Genomic DNA, 21,924 nt, shown 5'->3' with positions numbered 1-21,924 from the left:
TAGTGAGGACATTAGGTAGGAGCCTCTGAAAACACTCCACCAAAGATGCTCTCTGCCAGTGGCCTGTTAAGGTTGAGGCACTAAAGGATAAAAAGTGGCACTGAAATTCACCAATTATGGGGACTCATTTGCTGTGGCCACCCCCTAAAAATTTCTGAAGGGAACGCATAGCAGAGAAACAACTAGACAGAAAGATATCTCTTGCCCATTCTCTTTTATCATGCAACTTTATACATTTCTGTTTGCTGTCCACCTTACTAAATCCACGTGTGTGTGTGTGTGTGTGTGTGTGTGTGTGTGCGTGTTAAGTCCTTTGCTAAAAAGAAACATGCATTTATAAATTTATGCAAAACCTACCTGAACATGCTTGGATCCAGAGTTGGATATGTGGGAGCACGAAGGACCATTTTTTCTTCAAGTGCCCAGAGTTTGTAGTACAAGAGAGCATTCAGGGTTAACAGAATAACAAGGGTAGCTGCAACTAGTCTTACCGGCCCTTCATTTGATGAAACGCTGCTATCTGGAGTAACTGCTGGTAATGCTGGAAAAGATTTTTGAGATTACAGAGAGATAATAAAACAATGATCTCTACAAGGTAAACATCTTCCATCAATATCCTTCAATGTGTACCCTACTTGCCTGCTAAGTTATACAATCATGAACATAATCGATGCATAACATGACCTGTAATGCTGAGATAATAAAAATCACATCTTAAAACATGCAAAGGTAAAACTAATCTAATTGAGTCATTTTTTATCCTACAAGCTGTCCAGGGCCAAAGAAATATCACTGTTTCTGTTTTGCAATAGTAGGCTGCATTGGCTGTCAAGTTTAGGTAAAATTGATTATGAAAACATGTCTTCGTAAGAGCTTCTGCACAGCTACTAACTTAGTTTTCTGGCAGGAATCTGCGTAGACTTGTGTATATCCTTAACCTTATCAGGATAAACCTGTGACTGAAGAACATCTGGAGGTTCTCCTTTGCTTCCAACTCGTCTTCTCCTCCGCTTTGTTCTCTTAAGATTAGTGCTATCAACTTCAGCTTGTAATGCTGCACTGATGTCATTCAGCAGGGATTCCACACCACTAAATGCATTCTTATCAATTACTCCTGTAGAAAAGAAACATATTTTAAGCTTATCAATCTAAACTGAATTAAAGGTAACTCAGTCTGCAGTAAACTCAAAAATATGTAGATGATATCCATGTGCGTAGCATAATAAAATGCATAAAACTATCTTTTCCTTTAATATTATGCCACCCACTGGCAAAATATAATTCATTTTATGTTCATCCACTGGCTTGCAATTAAATGCTCACCCTTTCTAAAATGCACTCTGCATTTATGTCCGCAAAGAATACATAAGGGACTCAGGGGAAGACAGTAATCACTTTGATTAAAGGTGCTTTTGAGGTCTGATGATGGTCAGAAAAAATTATCAAAGATGGATGCTATGCATTTCACTAGGTGTTTAATGTGGATGGGAGGGAATGACTTATTTTGAAAACGATTGCTAACAAGGGAAAGGAGATTGCTCTAGAGTTCTAAGCCATCAAATATCACTTGACGATTCAACTGGGAGGGAATGCTAAGAGAAATGTTAAGCTCAAGCCCTGTTTAAAGTTTCATTCAGAAAATCCAAGGGCTAAGTAAAGTCCTGCATTACCTGTGATCTGGCAACAATTGCTTAATCAGATAATTCTGAGGAAAGTGTACATAAGCCTAGTTCCCTTCCCTCCCCCTTTCAGAAATCTTCACAGCACCTCAACCAATGATACTGCCCTCCTTAAACCTTCATCAATACATTTTCTGGTGCTTTATGAAACCCATTCTATACCAGGCTTTGTTTAAATCCCACCTGACAATATTTTGACATTTATATTGGCTGCTAAAGTGTTCATCATAGGTGCTTGTTTCAGAGAAACAATTTTAATCATGAATATAGATGTAAACATATGTTTATATGTAAACAGTAACCATAAACAATGATAAGTGTCATTCAATGGATTTGCATCTTGCGGCTTACCCATGGCTGTACTTCCCTCCTCCCTTTCTTCATCACCTCAGCCATGTAACTCATGTGTTACTCTAGTGCTATACCATGCCATATAAGATGAGTTAGCTCAACTGTTTGTACAAATCCTTTCAAATTATATGTCTTTCTTTCATAAATAGTGATAAAATATCACTGAATTCATTCACATGGCATACCTCCATCTCCGCTACTCATCCACCCTCTTCCACCACTAATGAGAGATCTAATGGTTAACTGTAGCACTATTCCACAGCAATATAAGTTATGCTAGCTCACTTGTTTGTACATATCCTTTACCTGTACATGTATATCTATCTATTTATTCAACTTTGTCGCTGTCTCCCACGTTAGCAAGGTAGCGCAAGGAAACAGATGAAAGAATGGCCCAACCCACCCACACATACATGTATATACACACACGTCCACACACGCACATATACATACCTCTACATCTCAACACATACATATATATATCTTTCTTTTCTTTCATACTATTCGCCATTTCCCGCGATAGCGAGGTAGCGTTAAGAACAGAGGACTGGGCCTTTGAGGGAATATTCTCACCTGACCTACTTCTCTGTTACTTCTTTTGGAAAAAAAAAAAAAAAACAGAAAAATGAGAGGGGAGGATTTCCAGCCCCCCGCTCCCTTCCCTTTTAGTCGCCTTCTACGACACGAAGGGAATACATGGGAAGTATTCTTTCTCCCCTATCCCCAGGGATATATATATATATATATATATATATATATATATATATATATATATATATATATATATATATATATATATATTTTTTTTTTTTTTTTTTTTTTTATACTTTGTCGCTGTCTCCCGCGTTTGCGAGGTAGCGCAAGGAAACAGATGAAAGAAATGGCCCAACCCCCCCCCCCCCCCCATACACATGTACATACGTCCACACACGCAAATATACATACCTACACAGCTTTCCATGGTTTACCCCAGACGCTTCACATGCCTTGATTCAATCCACTGACAGCACGTCAACCCCGGTATACCACATCGCTCCAATTCACTCTATTCCTTGCCCTCCTTTCACCCTCCTGCATGTTCAGGCCCCGATCACACAAAATCTTTTTCACTCCATCTTTCCACCTCCAATTTGGTCTCCCTCTTCTCCTCGTTCCCTCCACCTCCGACACATATATCCTCTTGGTCAATCTTTCCTCACTCATTCTCTCCATGTGCCCAAACCACTTCAAAACACCCTCTTCTGCTCTCTCAACCACGCTCTTTTTATTTCCACACATCTCTCTTACCCTTACGTTACTTACTCGATCAAACCACCTCACACCACACATTGTCCTCAAACATCTCATTTCCAGCACATCCATCCTCCTGCGCACATCTCTATCCATAGCCCACGCCTCGCAACCATACAACATTGTTGGAACCACTATTCCTTCAAACATACCCATTTTTGCTTTCCGAGATAATGTTCTCGACTTCCACACATTCTTCAAGGCTCCCAAAATTTTCGCCCCCTCCCCCACCCTATGATCCACTTCCGCTTCCATGGTTCCATCCGCTGACAGATCCACTCCCAGATATCTAAAACACTTCACTTCCTCCAGTTTTTCTCCATTCAAACTCACCTCCCAATTGACTTGACCCTCACCCCTACTGTACCTAATAACCTTGCTCTTATTCACATTTACTCTTAACTTTCTTCTTCACACACTTTACCAAACTCAGTCACCAGCTTCTGCAGTTTCTCACATGAATCAGCCACCAGCGCTGTATCATCAGCGAACAACAACTGACTCACTTCCCAAGCTCTCTCATCCCCAACAGACTTCATACTTGCCCCTCTTTCCAAAACTCTTGCATTTACCTCCCTAACAACCCCATCCATAAACAAATTAAACAACCATGGAGACATCACACACCCCTGCCGCAAACCAACATTCACTGAGAACCAATCACTTTCCTCTCTTCCTACACGTACACATGCCTTACATCCTCGATAAAAACTTTTCACTGCTTCTAACAACTTTCCTCCCACACCATATATTCTTAATACCTTCCACAGAGCATCTCTATCAACTCTATCATATGCCTTCTCCAGATCCATAAATGCTACATACAAATCCATTTGCTTTTCTAAGTATTTCTCACATACATTCTTCAAAGCAAACACTTGATCCACACATCCTCTACCACTTCTGAAACCACACTGCTCTTCCCCAATCTGATGCTCTGTACATGCCTTCACCCTCTCAATCAATACCCTCCCATATAATTTACCAGGAATACTCAACAAACTTTTTTTTTTTTTTTTTCATACTTTGTCGCTGTCTCCCGCGTTTGCGAGGTAACGCAAGGAAACAGACGAAAGAAATGGCCCAACCCCCCCCATACACATGTATATACATATGTCCACACACGCAAATATACATACCTACACAGCTTTCCATGGTTTACCCCAGACGCTTCACATGCCTTGATTCAATCCACTGACAGCACGTCAGCCCCGGTATACCACATCGCTCCAATTCACTCTGTTCCTTGCCCTCCTTTCACCCTCCTGCATGTTCAGGCCCCGATCACACAAAATCTTTTTCACTCCATCTTTCCACCTCCAATTTGGTCTCCCTCTTCTCCTCGTTCCCTCCACCTCCGACACATATATCCTCTTGGTCAATCTTTCCTCACTCATCCTCTCCATGTGCCCAAACCACTTCAAAACACCCTCTTCTGCTCTCTCAACCACGCTCTTTTTATTTCCACACACCTCTCTTACCCTTACGTTACTCACTCGATCAAACTACCTCACACCACACATTGTCCTCAAACATCTCATTTCCAGCACATCCATCCTCCTGCGCACAACTCTATGCATAGCCCACGCCTCGCAACCATACAACATTGTTGGAACCACTATTCCTTCAAACATACCCAAACATACCTCTGTAATTTGAGCACTCACTCTTATCCCCTTTGCCTTTGTACAATGGCACTATGCATGCATTCCGCCAATCCTCAGGCACCTCACCATGAGTCATACATACATTAAATAACCTTACCAACCAGTCAACAATACAGTCACCCCCTTTTTTAATAAATTCCACTGCAATACCATCCAAACCTGCTGCCTTGCCGGCTTTCATCTTCCGCAAAGCTTTCACTACCTCTTCTCTGTTTACCAAATCATTTTCCCTAACCCTCTCACTTTGCACACCACCTCGACCAAAACACCCTATATCTGCCACTCTATCATCAAACACATTCAACAAACCTTCAAAATACTCACTCCATCTCCTTCTCACATCACCACTACTTGTTATCACCTCCCCATTTGCGCCCTTCACTGAAGTTCCCATTTGCTCCCTTGTCTTACGCACTTTATTTACCTCCTTCCAGAACATCTTTTTATTCTCCCTAAAATTTAATGATACTCTCTCACCCCAACTCTCATTTGCCCTTTTTTTCACCTCTTGCACCTTTCTCTTGACCTCCTGTCTCTTTCTTTTATACATCTCCCACAAACAGACATATACATATATACACATGTACATTTTTTTTCCCCCCCCAAAAGAAGGAACAGAGAAGGGGGGCCCAGGTGAGGATATTCCCTCAAAGGCCCAGTCCTCTGTTCTTAGTGCTACCTCGCTAATGCGGGAAATGGTGAATAGTACGAAAGAAAAAGAAACATAATTCATACTGTCTGCTTTTATTCATTCCCATCGCCACCCTGCCACACATGAAATAACAACTCCCTTCCCCCGCATGTGTGCGAGGTAGCGCTAGGAAAAGACAACAAAGGCCACATTCGTTCACACTCAGTCTCTAGCTGTCATGTATAATGCACCAAAACCACAGCTCCCTTTCCACATCCAGGCCCCACAGAACTTTCCATGGTTTACCCTAGATGCTTCACATGCCCTGGTTCAATCCAATGACAGCATGTTGACCCTGGTATACCACATCATTCCAATTCACTCTATTCCTTGCACACCTTCCACCCTCCTGCATGTTCAGGCCCCAATCACTCAAAACCTTTATCACTCCATCTTTAAACCTCCAATTTTGCCTCCCACTTCTCCTTGTTCCCTCCACCTCTGACACATATATCTTCTTGGTCAATCTTTCCTCACTCATTCTCTCCATATGACCAAACCATTTCAAAACACCCTCTTCTACTCTCTCAACCACACTCTTTTTATTACCACATATCTCTCTTACCCCATTATAACTTCATAACTTACTCGATCAAACCATCTCACACTACATATTGTCCTCAAGCATCTCATTTCCAGCACATCCACCCTCCTCCGCACAACTCTATCCATAGCCCACTGCCTCGCAACCATAAACATTGTTGGAAACACTATTCCTTCAAACTTACCCATTTTTGCTTTCCGAGATAATGTTCTCGACTTCCAAACATTCTTCAACGCTCCCTGAACTTTCGCCCCCTCCCTCACCCTATGATTCACTTCCGCTTCCATGGTTCCATCTGCTGCCAAATCCACTTCCAGATATCTAAAACACTTCGCTTGCTCCAGTTTTTCTCTATTCAATCTTACCTCCCAATTGACTTGTCCCTCAACCTTACTGTACCTAATAACCTTGCTCTTATTCACATTTACTCTCAGCTCTCTTCTTTCACATACTTTACCAAACTCAGTCACCAGCTTCTGCAGTTTCTCACACGAATCAGCCACCAGCACTGTATCATCAGCGAAGAACAACTGACTCACTTCCCAAGCTCTCTCATCCACAACAGACTGCTTACTTGCCCCTCTTTCCAAAACCCTTACATTCACTTCCCCAACAACCCCATCCATAAACAAATTAAACAACCATGGAGACATCACACACCCCTGCCGCAAACCAACATTCACTGAGAACCAATCACTTTCCTCTCTTCCTACATGTACACATGCCTTACATCCTCAATAAAAACTTTTCACTGCTTCTAACAACTTGCCTCCCACACCATATATTCTTAATACCTTCCACAGAGCATCTCTATCAACTCTATCATATGCTTTCTCCAGATCCATAAATGCTACATACAAATCCATTTGCTTTTCTAAGTATTTCTCACATACATTCTTCAAAGCAAACACCTGATCCACACATCCTCTACCACTTCTGAAACCACACTGCTCTTCCCCAATCTGATGCTCTGTACATGCCTTCACCCTCTCAATCAATACCCTCCCATATAATTTCCCAGGAATACTGAACAAACTTATACATCTGTAATTTGAGCACTCACTTTTATCCCCTTTGCATTTGTACAATGGCACTATGCAAGCATTCTGCCAATCCTCAGACACTTCACCATGAGTCATACATACATTAAATAACCTTACCAACCAGTCAACATTACAGTCACCCCCTTTTATCATAAATTCCACTGCAATACCATCCAAACCCACAGCCTTGCCGGCTTTCATCTTCCGCAAAACTTTTACTACCTCTTCTGTTTACCAAATCATTCTCCCTAATCCTCTCACTTTGCACACCACCTCGACCAAAGCACCCTATATCTGCCACTCTATCATCAAACACATTCAACAAACCTTCAAAATACTCACACCTGTACATGTATTTCCTATATTCTATACTGGAAACAGAGAATTCTAAGACATTTTTTGTCTTAATCATGACAGCAAAATTTCAATGCTTAGCTTTTATGTACAATATTACAAGTCATCCACACTGAACAACAAGAAACCATGGCACGATGTTTTTCAGCTATGTTGTTTCATAAATATTCCATATCTCAAAACAAGATCCACAAAAAATTTTGCTCAGTAATGTAATCCCCCTTATATGATGAGTTTCAATTGCTCAGTTTATGATGCCCTGACTTGTAACATATTTTCCAAGATTATAAACCCAACATAAATTGGGGGCTCTTCATGATAACATAATAATAATATAGTCAAGTGTGCTAAGCCATGAATCATCAGGGTAAAATTTTCATGAAAAATACCAAAGCTCACACTTTGTATCAGAGGATGAATTCATGACTATATACGATACATTACTACATCTTTTGAAGTAAACCAAAATTGATGGTACACTTATGAACAAAAGTTTTACCTTTCATAAAGCCCCACATATTCTTCTTGTACTTCACCTGGGACCACACACTAAGTCTTGTTTCTGTGGCAGATTCACGCGTCAGGCACCAGTGATTTGAGACAAAGAAAGAGTCTGCATATGGGATACCTGCATTACAAGCTTCAGCATCAACTGTGTATATTTCACCATGTTTGCTGAATGGAGATACAACCTGAAGGAAAAAAATCAGTCAATAAATAAATAGTATGGCAACAAACAGAAAAAGCTTTCATAACAGGAAGATGTTTTCTAACTGTGTCACTGTATCATTAGGTATTCTACACTCTGCAAGACCACAAACCACTAAAAAGGGAAAAATGGAGAAAGATCAGCATTGTAATAATTTTTCTGCAAAGCAAAGAAAACAGGCCTTAGCATTATGGCAAGCCTCACACTCACTATAAAACATCATAAGGCCATTCTTTTGCTTGTGTAAATCAAAATCAGTATGGATACTGATTCCAATGAAGATGCACTTTCTTCATCCCTGCTAAGCTATCTATCTATATATCTTATGACCTGTCTATATATCTATCTATTTATATCTCTGATGTCCATTTCCTTCGGGAACTCCCTCAATGGGGTGGCCATGGCAAAAGAGTTTCCATGACTTATGAACTCCAGTGTCACTTCTTAGTCTTCTCAGGCCACTGGCAGAGGGCAAATCTAGTGCAGTGTTTTCAGAGGCTCCTACCTAATGTCCCTACCGACTTCTAATGTGTCTACCCAATGTCCCTGCCTGATGTTCCCACCTACTACTTTCAGCTTATGCTCTGCTCTGATGTTCCTACCTACTGCTTCTAACTAAAGCTCACTTTTAATGTTCCTAACTACTACTACTATCTACTGCTCCTATTATTTTGCCAAAAGGCAGGGCAAACACATAGTGCAGGAAAATCTAGAATTATAAAGAATGAGTCGTGTGAGGAGTGTTACGTGTGACTTGGAGATAATGTATGTTAGTGGACAGAATGTTAGCAGTCCATGTGAGGGTGAGGCAGAAAGAAAAGACCATTCCCTGGGTCAGATGAGTGCAACTTGACAACCACTGAAGTGCTGGCTCACTAAACCGCCATCACTAACTCTTTCAATACCCAGGCAGGTAGTACCAGCAATACACCTCCATGGTCAATGGCTTACAACCAACTGCTATTGATAATTTCTCCTGCATGTAGTAACACCAATATACCTCCCTGGTTGGCGGCTGCCAACTAACTACTACTGATAATTTATCCACTATGTTTAATATAATACGTTTCTGTTTACAATATCCACTTGTCTGTGTTTTATGCTTCATAGAGCTTATTCTGAAAGCAAAATGGGAGATAAAAACAATGTGTTCATTAGCTCAAGCAGAAAAACCACCATTGTGTTTTTTATGGTCATGACAAATGACTGTATCATTGTACATACTGACCTTCTTTGCCCAACAATAAGAGTGGCTAAAGACTGAAATGCCCTACAGCAATTGCAGTACATCTCTTAATTGCTAGAAGACTGGGTATATAATTATATTTTCTGATGTCTCTTTTTTGATGTACATGGATCCAAATTAATAAGAAAAAAACACATTGCTTAGAGTTCACAAAATTCTGAAACTTGATTCTGGTAGTTATCTGATGTGTAGTTAACTGACTTTTGACTGTATTCATTTTTTTTTTTTTTTTTGCCACTGTCTCCCGCGTTTGCAAGGTAGCGCAAGGAAACAGACGAAAGAAATGGCCCAACCCACCCCCATACACATGTATATACATACACGTCCACACACGCAAATATACATACCTACACAGCTTTCCATGGTTTACCCCAGACCCTTCACATGCCCTGATTCAATCCACTGACAGCACGTCAACCCCGGTATACCACATCGATCAAATTCACTCTATTCCTTGCCCTCCTTTCACCCTCCTGCATGTTCAGGCCTCGATCACACAAAATCTTTTTCACTCCATCTTTCCACCTCCAATTTGGTCTCCCACTTCTCCTCGTTCCCTCCACCTCTGACACATATATCCTCTTGGTCAATCTTTCCTCACTCATTCTCTCCATGTGCCCAAACCATTTCAAAATACCTTCTTCTGCTCTCTCAACCACGCTCATTTTATTGCTCTTACCCTTACGTTACTTACTCGATCAAACCACCTCACAACACACACTGTCCTCAAACATCTCATTTCCAGCACATCCACCCTCCTGCACACAACTCTATCCATAGCCCACGCCTCGCAACCATACAACATTGTTGGAACCACTATTCCTTCAAACATACCCATTTTTGCTTTCCGAGATAATGTTCTCGACTTCCACACATTCTTCAAGGCTCCCAGGATTTTCGCCCCCTCCCCCACCCTATGATCCACTTCCGCTTCCATGGTTCCATCCGCTGCCAGATCCACTCCCAGATATCTAAAACACTTTACTTCCTCCAGTTTTTCTCCATTCAAACTTACCTCCCAATTGACTTGACCCTCAACCCTACTGTACCTAATAACCTTGCTCTTATTCACATTTACTCTTAACTTTCTTCTTTCACACATTTTACCAAACTCAGTCACCAGCTTCTGCAGTTTCTCACATGAATCAGCCACCAGCACTGTATCATCAGCGAACAACGACTGACTCACTTCCCAAGCTCTCTCATCCACAACAGACTTCATACTTGCTCCTCTTTCCAAAACTCTTGCATTCACTTCCCTAACAACCCCATCCATAAACAAATTAAACAACCATGGAGACATCACACACCCCTGCCGCAAACCTACATTCACTGAGAACCAATCACTTTCCTCTCTTCCTACACGTACACATGCCTTACATCCTCGATAGAAACTTTTCACTGCTTCTAACAACTTGCCTCCCACACCATATATTCTTAATACCTTCATATGCCTTCTCCAGATCCATAAATGCTACATACAAATCCATTTGCTTTTCTAAGTATTTCTCACATACATTCTTCAAAGCAAACACCTAATCCACACATCCTCTACCACTTCTGAAACCACACTGCTCTTCCCCAATCTGATGCTCTGTACATGCCTTCACCCTCTCAATCAATACCCTCCCATATAATTTACCAGGAATACTCAACAAACTTATACCTCTGTAATTTGAGCACTCACTCTTATCCCCTTTGCCTTTGTACAATGGCACTATGCAAGCATTCCACCAATCCTCAGGCACCTCACCATGAGTCATACATACATTAAATAACCTTACCAACCAGTCAACAATACAGTCACCCCCTTTTTTAATAAATTCCACTGCAATACCATCCAAACCTACTGCCTTGCCGGCTTTCATCTTCAGCAAAGCTTTTACTACCTCTTCTCTGTTTACCAAATCATTTTCCCTAACCCTCTCACTTTGCACACCACCTCGACCAAAACACCCTATATCTGCCACTCTATCATCAAACACATTCAACAAACCTTCAAAATACTCACTCCATCTCCTTCTCACATCACCAATACTTGTTATCACCTCCCCATTTGCGCCCTTCACTGAAGTTCCCATTTGCTCCCTTGTCTTACGCACTTTATTTACCTCCCCCCAGAACTTTTTTTTTCTTTTTTTTTTTTTGCTTTGTCGCTGTCTCCCGCGTTTGCGAGGTAGCGCAAGGAAACAGACGAAAGAAATGGCCCAACCCACCCCCATACACATGCCTTGATTCAATCCACTGACAGCAAGTCAACCAAGGTATACCACATCGCTCCAATTCACTCTATTCTTTGCCCTCCTTTCACCCTCCTGCATGTTCAGGCCCCGATCACACAAAATCTTTTTCACTCCATCTTTCCACCTCCAATTTGGTCTCCCTCTTCTCCTCATTCCCTCCACCTCCGACACATATATCCTCTTGGTCAATCTTTCCTCACTCATTCTCTCCATGTGACCAAACCATTTCAAAACACCCTCTTCTGCTCTCTCAACTACGCTCTTTTTATTTCCACACATCTCTCTTACCCTTACGTTACTTACTCGATCAAACCACCTCACACCACACATTGTCCTCAAACATCTCATTTCCAGCACATCCATCCTCCTGCGCACAACTCTATCCATAGTCCACGCCTCGCAACCATACAACATTGTTGGAACCACTATTCCTTCAAACATACCCATTTTTGCTTTCCGAGATAATGTTCTCGACTTCCACACATTCTTCAAGGCTCCCAGAATTTTCGCCCCCTCCCCCACCCTATGATCCACTTCCGCTTCCATGGTTCCATCCGCTGCCAGATCCACTCCCAGATATCTAAAACACTTCACTTCCTCCAGTTTTTCTCCATTCAAACTCACCTCCCAATTGACTTGACCCTCAACCCTACTGTACCTAATAACCTTGCTCTTATTCACATTTACTCTTAACTTTCTTCTTTCACACACTTTACCAAACTCAGTCACCAGCTTCTGCAGTTTCTCACATGAATCAGCCACCAGCGCTGTATCATCAGCGAACAACAACTGACTCACTTCCCAAGCTCTCTCATCCCCAACTGACTTCATACTTGCTCCTCTTTCCAAAACTCTTGCATTCACCTCCCTAACAACCCCATCCATAAACAAATTAAACAACCATGGAGACATCACACACCCCTGCCGCAAACCTACATTCACTGAGAACCAATCACTTTCCTCTCTTCCTACACGTACACATGCCTTACATCCTCGATAAAAACTTTTCACTGCTTCTAACAACTTGCCTCCCACACCATATATTCTTAATACCTTCCACAGAGCATCTCTATCAACTCTATCATATGCCTTCTCCAGATCCATAAATGCTACATACAAATCCATTTGCTTATCTAAGTATTTCTCACATACATTCTTCAAAGCAAACACCTGATCCACACATCCTCTACCACTTCTGAAACCACACTGCTCTTCCCCAATCTGATGCTCTGTACATGCCTTCACCCTCTCAATCAATACCCTCCCATATAATTTGCCAGGAATACTCAACAAACTTATACCTCTGTAATTTGAGCACTCACTCTTATCCCCTTTGCCTTTGTACAATGGCACTATGCACGCATTCCGCCAATCCTCACGCACCTCACCATCTTTTTATTCTCCCTAAGATTTAATGATACTCTCTCACACCAACTCTCATTTGCCCTCTTTTTCACCTCTTGCACCTTTCTCTTGACCTCCTGTCTCTTTCTTTTATACATCTCCCACTCAATTGCATTTTTTCCCTGCAAAAATCGTCCAAATGCCTCTCTCTTCTCTTTCACTAATAATCTTACTTCTTCATCCCACCACTCACTACCCTTTCTAATCAACCCACCTCCCACTCTTCTCATGCCACAAGCATCTTTTGCGCAATCCATCACTGATTCCCTAAATACATTGTATTGTATTGTATTGTATTCATTGTTTTTTTTTTTTTTTTTTTGCTTTGTCGCTGTCTCCCGCGTTTGCGAGGTAGCGCAAGGAAACAGACGAAAGAAATGGCCCAACCCACCCCCATACACATGTATATACATACGTCCACACACGCAAATATACATACCTACACAGCTTTCCATGGTTTACCCCAGACGCTTCACATGCCCTGATTCAATCCACTAACAGCACGTCAACCCCTGTATACCACATCGCTCCAATTCACTCTATTCCTTGCCCTCCTTTCACCCTCCTGCATGTTCAGGCCCCGATCACACAAAATCTTTTTCACTCCATCTTTCCACCTCCAATTTGGTCTCCCTCTTCTCCTCGTTCCCTCCACCTCCGACACATATATCCTCTTGGTCAATCTTTCCTCACTCATTCTCTCCATGTGCCCAAACCATTTCAAAACACCCTCTTCTGCTCTCTCAACCACGCTCTTTTTATTTCCACACATCTCTCTTACCCTTACGTTACTTACTCGATCAAACCACCTCACACCACACATTGTCCTCAAACATCTCATTTCCAGCACATCCATCCTCCTGCGCACCACTCTATCCATAGCCCACGCCTCGCAACCATACAACATTGTTGGAACCACTATTCCTTCAAACATACCCATTTTTGATTTCCGAAATAATGTTCTCGACTTCCACACATTCTTCAAGGCTCCCAGAATTTTCGCCCCCTCCCCCATCCTATGATCCACTTCCGCTTCCATGATTCCATCCGCTGCCAGATCCACTCCCAGATATCTAAAACACTTTACTTCCTCCAGTTTTTCTCCATTCAAACTCACCTCCCAATTGACTTGACCCTCAACCCTACTGTACCTAATAACCTTGCTCTTATTCACATTTACTCTTAACTTTCTTCTTTCACACACTTTACCAAACTCAGTCACCAGCTTCTGCAGTTTCTCACATGATCAGCCACCAGCGCTGTATCATCAGCGAACAACAACTGACTCACTTCACAAGCTCTCTCATCCCCAACAGACTTCATACTTGCCCCTCTTTCCAAAACTCTTGCATTCACCTCCCTAACAACCCCATCCATAAACAAATTAAACAACCATGGAGACATCACACATCCCTGCCACAAACCTACATTCACTGTATGTTACTTAATTTTGTTATTGTTATTTGAATAGAAGGGTTGAGTTGAACAGTGTGATGTGTTGATGTATGTTTGATCCATGTCTGTTAGAAGTTTGTAAGGTAACTGAGGATTTTTGAAGAAATACAGTGTTTCAAAATTGTGCAGTATTGTTATAGGTTAGTGGGTTGCAGCACTTTGGCATGCTGTACTGTGATGGAGAGTCATTAAGTTACAGTCAAACCAACTTGTAAAACTTTCAACTGAAAATCAAAACACAAGTAATGAGTTTCCAACACTTTTAAGCAAACAACCCAAACATCTGAGTAGTACTGTAAGCATATGAGATACATAAATAGAAAGATCATTGTGATCTAACCTGTGTCTCTGTGACATGAGAAACTTTTGGCCCAAAACTATATGGAGGAAGTGTTAGTGTGTACGTCACTTGTCGAAGCTTCTGGTTTGTTTCTGGGTTACTTTGCCACGGACTTGCAACAACATCTGAAAGAATATAATTTGCATACTTAAAGAGAAATTTCTTACCATTATCTCTCTTATTAAATGATGAAAGCACCCTCTCAGCTGAAAAACTATTTTCACTCTCTTTTAAGGACAAAACTACTGCACAACTCTTTACCTATCATTTACAAAGGAGATGTGTTTCTTGAAAACACACCTCTGCAAAATCACTGTATACTGCAATCTATTTTATCACACGATTCAGGAGGGTAAAGGGAATTCCTAGAGGAAAATTTTTATCATACTTTTCACATAAAATTGTGAATAAAATTACAAAAAACACACTGTAAGTTATTGATACATTACATTAGAATATTGTTTTTAATGAAAAATGTAGTACAGTGAATACTGTACAGGCATGTTAAGGTGATTCTGGTTTCTCATTCAGATACAACAATTGCTCCATGTTCTCCAGTATAAACGATCTTTGTTACTTCCAAAGGCGTCATGTTGAAGGTCAACTGCCTCACTTTAGTTGCATGCTCATGAACTGTTCTCATAGAAGTAGAAGGCAAGCCAAGAGTTGATATAAGCACCACACTGACCAGCAAAAAAATGCTTCAAAATATCTAACTTTCCTTCCAAGCTGATTATCTTCCTGCTCCTCTTCTTCCCACAAGCAAAAAACTCATTTGGACACTTTTCCCACTTATACAGTAATCATGGTGGTTTGGAGGTTACATGCAATATTACAACATAATAAATGCTGGCATTATGATCACAGTAATTCATATACATTAGACTAACTGCCTTATCAAACAATTCACTCACAAGCAAGTGATTACTAGCCAAATAATTGCCAGCAATTGCTGCCTATGGTTTCTGAGATATTTCAATTTTTCTTCCATGTCTAAATTATTAATTTTTTTCATGAACAAAAGTAAAACATCAAACAGAGAAACACTAGATTACATAGTATACTTTTCCAATCATCAGAGGATGAATCAAGTGCATGTTGCATGTGATTACAGCTATGCCAACCACACGCATTCAACTACACTAAAAGTATCAACATTTGGAAAAATAACACATGCACATGTAAGTTAAACATTCTTTAATACTGTACCCTGAATGCTTTTACTGTAACTTCATGTAACATCTTTAAACTTCCTAGCGCAGCATTAGATATGTTGCTAAACCCTAGAGAACATTCTCTACTCTCCTTTAAATGTGCAAGCTTCTTCAGTCAATCTGCAACTATTAGCAATCCCTACCTGAAGTTTTTCTGGCTGAATACAGATCAAACATGAATTTGGAGTTGGTGAACAGCAGTGTGAAAACTGTGTCAACAGGAAGAGCATAGACTGTGTTGGTAATTTCACGACCCTGGTGATGAGAACTCAGATTAGGGCAAACCGCCGATTCTCCTGAGGATAAACCTGAAAGAGAACAGACATATTAATATATAAAAAACAAAAATCATACCAGAACTTAACAGACAGCCCTATCATTTACACCTTAATATCCTAGGGAAACTTTCCCAAACATCACTAAACTGCAGAGGCTTAGCTTAAACCTCTCAAGCAACCATTCTCTTTTGCTGTAACCTTACAGTGAATCTAATCTACATTAGCTTAAACCTCTTAAGCAAACATTCTCTTTTGCTGTAACCTTACAGTGAATCTAATCTACATTTCGCACTTTGTGATCAGCCACAGTGTCTGTAAAATATTATTCATGTATCCCTACATAAGAGAGAGCACATATATTTCTACTGTCTTCATTTTTTTTCTAACTTTTTTCTAATATTCATTATCCTAACCCTGGTACAGTACAGATAGATTTGATCAAAACCTTATATGTTAGGTTAAAGAAAGTCAGTGGTACTGACTGTGTAGCGAAAATGCATTTGATTAAACCCTTATTTATAACTAACCCAAGGAAACCTTTCTATGAAAGAGTTCTGGTGTTACCCAAGAACACTTTCCAGGAGCTACTGTAGCTCCAAGGATGTGCTATTTCCATTAGCAGTGAAATGATGGACTCATTCAGAGAAAGAAGCTTTGAGACAAAGTCCAGCAACAACATATATGTATTCTTTCTTTCATACATGCTCACGACCTCCTTTGTGAGCAGTGGAATGAGTCTTAGAGGAACTCCTCACGTAGCTCATTCTTCTGTTCCATCTTTTAGAAATTGAAATACAAGAAGGGGAGCTGCAGCCCCCCAACCCCTCTTAGTCGCCTATCACTGGGGATAGGGAAGAAAGAATACTTCCCACGTATTCCCTGCGTATCCTAGCAGGCGACTAAAAGGGGAGGGAGCAGGGGGCTGGAAATCCTCACCTCTCATTTATAATTCTCCAAAAGAAGGAACAGAGAAGGGGACCAAGTGAGGATATTCCCTTAAAGGCTCTGTCCTCTGTTCTTAACACTACCTCGCTGATGCGGGAAATGGTGAGGAGTATGAAAAAAAAAAAAAGGGGGATGGAGAGAAACTACTTCCCACGCATTCCCCGTGTGTCCTAGACGGCGACTAAAGGGAACAGGAACGGGAACAGGAACAGGAACGGGGGGGGGGGACCAGAAGAAAACAGGGGAGGGGAAAGAGAAGAAGGAGTCATGCGGGGAGTGCTAATCCTCCTCGAAGGCTCAGAGTGGGGCGTCTAAATGTGTGTGGATGTAACCAAGATGAGAATAAAGGACAGAGAGGTAGTACGTTTGAGGAAAGGAACCTGGATGTTTTGGCTCTGAGTGAAACGAGGCTTAAGGGTAAAGGAAAAGAGTGGTTTGGGAATGTCTAAGGAGTAAATTCAGGGGTTGGTGAGAGGACAAGAGCAAGGGAAGGAGTAGCACTACTCCTGAAATAGGAGTGGTGGGAGTATGTGATAGAGTGGAAGAAAGTAAACTCTAGACTGATATGGGTAAAACTGAAAGTGGATGGGGAGAGATGGATGATTATTGGTGCCTATGCACCTACTCATGAGAAGAAAGATCATAAGGCAAGTGTTTTGGGAGCAGCTGAGTGAGTGTGTTAGCAGCTTTGATGCACAAGATCAGGTTATAATGATGGGTGATTTGAATGCAAAGGTGAGTAATGTGGCAGTTGAGGGCATAATTGGTGTGCATGGGGTGTTCAGTGCTGTAAATCGAAATGGTGACAAGATTGTACATTTGTGTACTGAAAAAGGACTGGTGACTGGGAATACCTGGGTCAAAAAGAGAGATATACATAAGTATACGTATGTAAGTAGGAGAAATGGCCAGAGAGCATTATTGGATCACATGTTAATTGAAAGGCGGGAGAGAGAGAGACTTTTGGATGTCAATGCGCTGAGAGGTGCAACTGGAGGGATGTCTGATCATTATCTTGTGGTGTAATGCACCAAAACCACAGCTCCCTCTCCACATCCAGGATCCATAAAACTTTCCATGGTTTACCCCAGACGTTTCACATGCCCTAGTTCAATCCATTGACAGCACATCCACCCCAGTATACCACATCATTCCAATTCACTCTATTCCTTGCACACCTTTCCTCCTCCTGTATGTTCAGGCACCAATCGCTCAAAATCTTTTTCACTCCATCCTTCCGCCTCTAATTTGATCTCCCACTTCTCCTTGTTCCCTCCACCTCTGACACATATATCCTCTTTGGCAATCTTTCCTCACTCATCCTCTCCATGTGCCCAAACCATTTCAATACACCCTCTTCTCTCTCAACCACACTCTTTATATTTCCACACATCTCTCTTACCCTTTCATTACTTACTCGACCAAACCACCTCACACCACTCAAACATTTAATTTCCAACACATCCACCCTCCTCCGCACAATCTTATCTATAGCCCATGCCTCTCAACCATATAACATTGTTGGAACCACTATTCCTTAAAACATACCCATTTTTGCTTTCCAAGATAACGTTCTCGACCTCCAAAAATTTTTCAACGCTCCCAGAACTTTCGTCCTCTCCCCCACCCTATGATTCACTTCCGCTTCCATGGTTCCATCCGCTGCCAAATCCACTCCCAGATATCTAAAACACTTCACTTCCTCTAGTTTTACTCCATTCAAACTTACCTCCCAGTTCACTTGTCTCTCAACTCTACTGTACCTAATAACCTTGCTCTTATTCACATTTACTCTCAGCTTTCTTCTTTCACACACTTTACCAAACTCAGTCACCAGCTTCTGCAGTTTATCACCCGAATCAGCCACCAGCGCTGTATCATCAGCGAACAACAATTGACTCACTTCCCAATATCTCTCATCCACAACAGACTGCATACTTGCCCCTCTTTCCAAAACTCTTGCATTCACCTCCGTAACAACCCCATCCATAAACAAATTAAACAACCATGGAGACATCACGCACACCTGCCGCAAACCTACATTCACTGAGAACCAATCACTTTCCTCTCTTCCTACTCGTACACATGCCTCACATCCTCGATAAAAACTTTGCAAAGCTTCTAACAACTTGCCTCCCACACCATATATTCTTAATACTTTCCACAGAGCATCACTATCAACTCTATATGCCTTCTCCAGATCCATAAATGCTACATACAAATCCATTTGCTTTTTTAAGTATTCCTCACATACATTCTTCAAAGCAAACACATGTTCCATACATCCTCTACCATTTCTGAAACCACACTGCTCTTCCCTAATCTGATGCTCTGTACATGCCTTAACCCTCTCAATCAATACCCTCCCATATAACTTCCCAGGAACATTCAACAAACATATACCTCTGTAAATATGAGCACTCACTCTTATCCCCTTTGCCTTTATACAATGGCACTATGCAAGCCTTCCGTCAATCCTCAGGCACCTCACCATGAGTCATGCATATATTAAATAACCTTACCAACCAGTCAAAAATACAGTCACCCCCTTTTTAAAAAATTCCACTGCAATACCATCCAAACCCGCTGCCTTGTCGACTTTCATCTTCCGTGAAGCTTTTACTACCTCTTCTCTGTCTACCAAGTCATTCTCCATAACCCTCTCACTTTGCACACCACCTCGACCAAAACACCCTATATCTGCTACTATCATCAAACACATTCAACAAACCTTCAAAATACTCACTCCATCTCCCTCTCACATCACCACTAATTGTTATCACCTCCCCATTAGCCCCCTTCACTGATGTTTGTTCCCATGAGTTCCTTTGTCTTACGCACTTTACTTACCTCCTTCCAAAACATCTTTTTATTCTCCCTAAAATTTAATGATACTCTCTCATCCCAACTCTCATTTGCCCTCTTTTTCACCTCTTGCACCTTTCTCTTAACCTCCTGCCTCTTTCTCCTATACATCTCCCAGTCATTTCCATTATTTCCCTTCAAAAATCGTCCAACTGGGGGAGGAATGGGATGTATCTAGAGAAGCAGTGATGGCTTGCGCAAAAGATGCTTGTGGCATGAGAAGCGTGGGAGATGGGCAGATCAGAAAGGGTTGTGAGTGGAGGGATGAAGAAGTAAGATTACTAATGAAAGAGAAGAGAGAGGCATAAGGACGAGTTTTGCAGGGAAATAGTGCAAATGACTGGGAGACAAATAAAAGAAAGAGGCAGGAGGTCAAGAGAAAGGTGCAAGAGGTGAAAAAGAGGGAGAGTATCATTAAGTCTTAGGGAGAATAAAAAGATATTTTAGAAGGAGGTAAATAAAATGCATAAGACAGGGGAACAAATGGGAACATCAGTGAAGGGGACTAACGGGGAGGTGATAACAGGGCAATTGGGGAGGTGATATCAAGTAGTGGTGATGTGAGAAGGAGATGGAGTGAGTATTTTGAAGGTTTGTTGAATGTGTTTGATGATAGAGTGGCAGATATAGGGTGTTTTGATCGAGGTAGGGTGCAAAGTGAGAGGGTTAGGGAGAATGATTTGGTAAACAGAGAAGAGGTAGTAAAAGCTTTGTGGAAGATGAAAGCCAGCAAGGCAGCGGGTTTGGATGGTATTGCAGTGGAATTTATTAAAAAAGGGGGTGACTGTATTGATGACAGGTTGGCAAGGATATTTAATGTTTGTATGACTCATGGCCATTGTACAAAGGCAAAGGGGATGAAAGTGAGTGCTCAAATTACAGAGGTATAAGTTTATTGAGTATTCCTGGGAAATTATATGGGAGGGTGTTGATTGACCGGGTGAAGGCATGTACAAAGCATCAGATTGGGGAAGAGCAATGTGGTTTCAGGAGTGGTAGAGGATGTGTGGCTCAGTTGTTTGCTTTGAAGAATGTTTGTGAGAAATACTTCAAAAAGCAAATGGATTTGTATGTAGCATTTATGGATCTGGAGAAAGTATATGATAGAGTTGATAGAGATGCTCTGTGGAAGGTATTAAGAATATATGGTGTGGGAGGCAAGTTGTTGGAAGTAATCAAAAGTTTTTATCGAGGATGTAAGGCATGTATACATGTAAGAAGAGGAAAGTGATTGGTTCTCAGTGAATGTTGGTTTGAGGCAGGGGTGCGTGATGTCTCCAGAGGTGTTTAATTTGTTTATGGATGGGGTTGTTAGGGAGGTGAATGCAAGAGTTTTCAAGAGAGGGGCAAGTATGCAGTCTGTTGTGGATGAGAGAGCTTGGGAAGTGAGTCAGTTGTTGTTCACTGATGATTCAGCACTGATGGCTGATTCGGGTGAGAAACTGCAGACGTTGGTGACTGAGTTCGGTAAAGTGTGTGAAAGAAGAAAACTGAAGAGTAAACATGAATAAGAGCAAGGTTATTAGGTACAGTAAGGTTGAGGGACAAGTCAATTGGGAGGTATGTTTGAATGGAGAAAACTGGAGGAAGTGAAGTGTTTTAGATA

General features: G+C 41.4%; 1 protein-coding gene across 3 annotated transcripts in view; it reads right to left on the bottom strand.

Moving 5' to 3' along the window:
* Positions 1-21,924, bottom strand: part of LOC139761662 (protein Aster-B-like) — a 293,330-nt gene that overhangs the window by 25,709 nt on the left and 245,697 nt on the right. For all 3 annotated transcript variants that reach the window (XM_071685977.1, XM_071685978.1, XM_071685979.1), the window contains exons 9-13: positions 16,374-16,538; positions 15,017-15,141; positions 8,119-8,311; positions 893-1,114; positions 358-541 (exon numbers count right to left, since the gene is read on the bottom strand). In XM_071685977.1, coding sequence (XP_071542078.1) covers positions 358-541; positions 893-1,114; positions 8,119-8,311; positions 15,017-15,141; positions 16,374-16,538 — 889 coding nt within the window. The remainder of the gene's footprint in view (positions 1-357; positions 542-892; positions 1,115-8,118; positions 8,312-15,016; positions 15,142-16,373; positions 16,539-21,924) is intronic.

Source organism: Panulirus ornatus, chromosome 41, assembly GCF_036320965.1.
Source record: "Panulirus ornatus isolate Po-2019 chromosome 41, ASM3632096v1, whole genome shotgun sequence".
In the NCBI taxonomy this organism is placed as follows: domain Eukaryota; kingdom Metazoa; phylum Arthropoda; class Malacostraca; order Decapoda; family Palinuridae; genus Panulirus; species Panulirus ornatus.
This window is presented reverse-complemented; position numbering and strand designations above follow the sequence as displayed.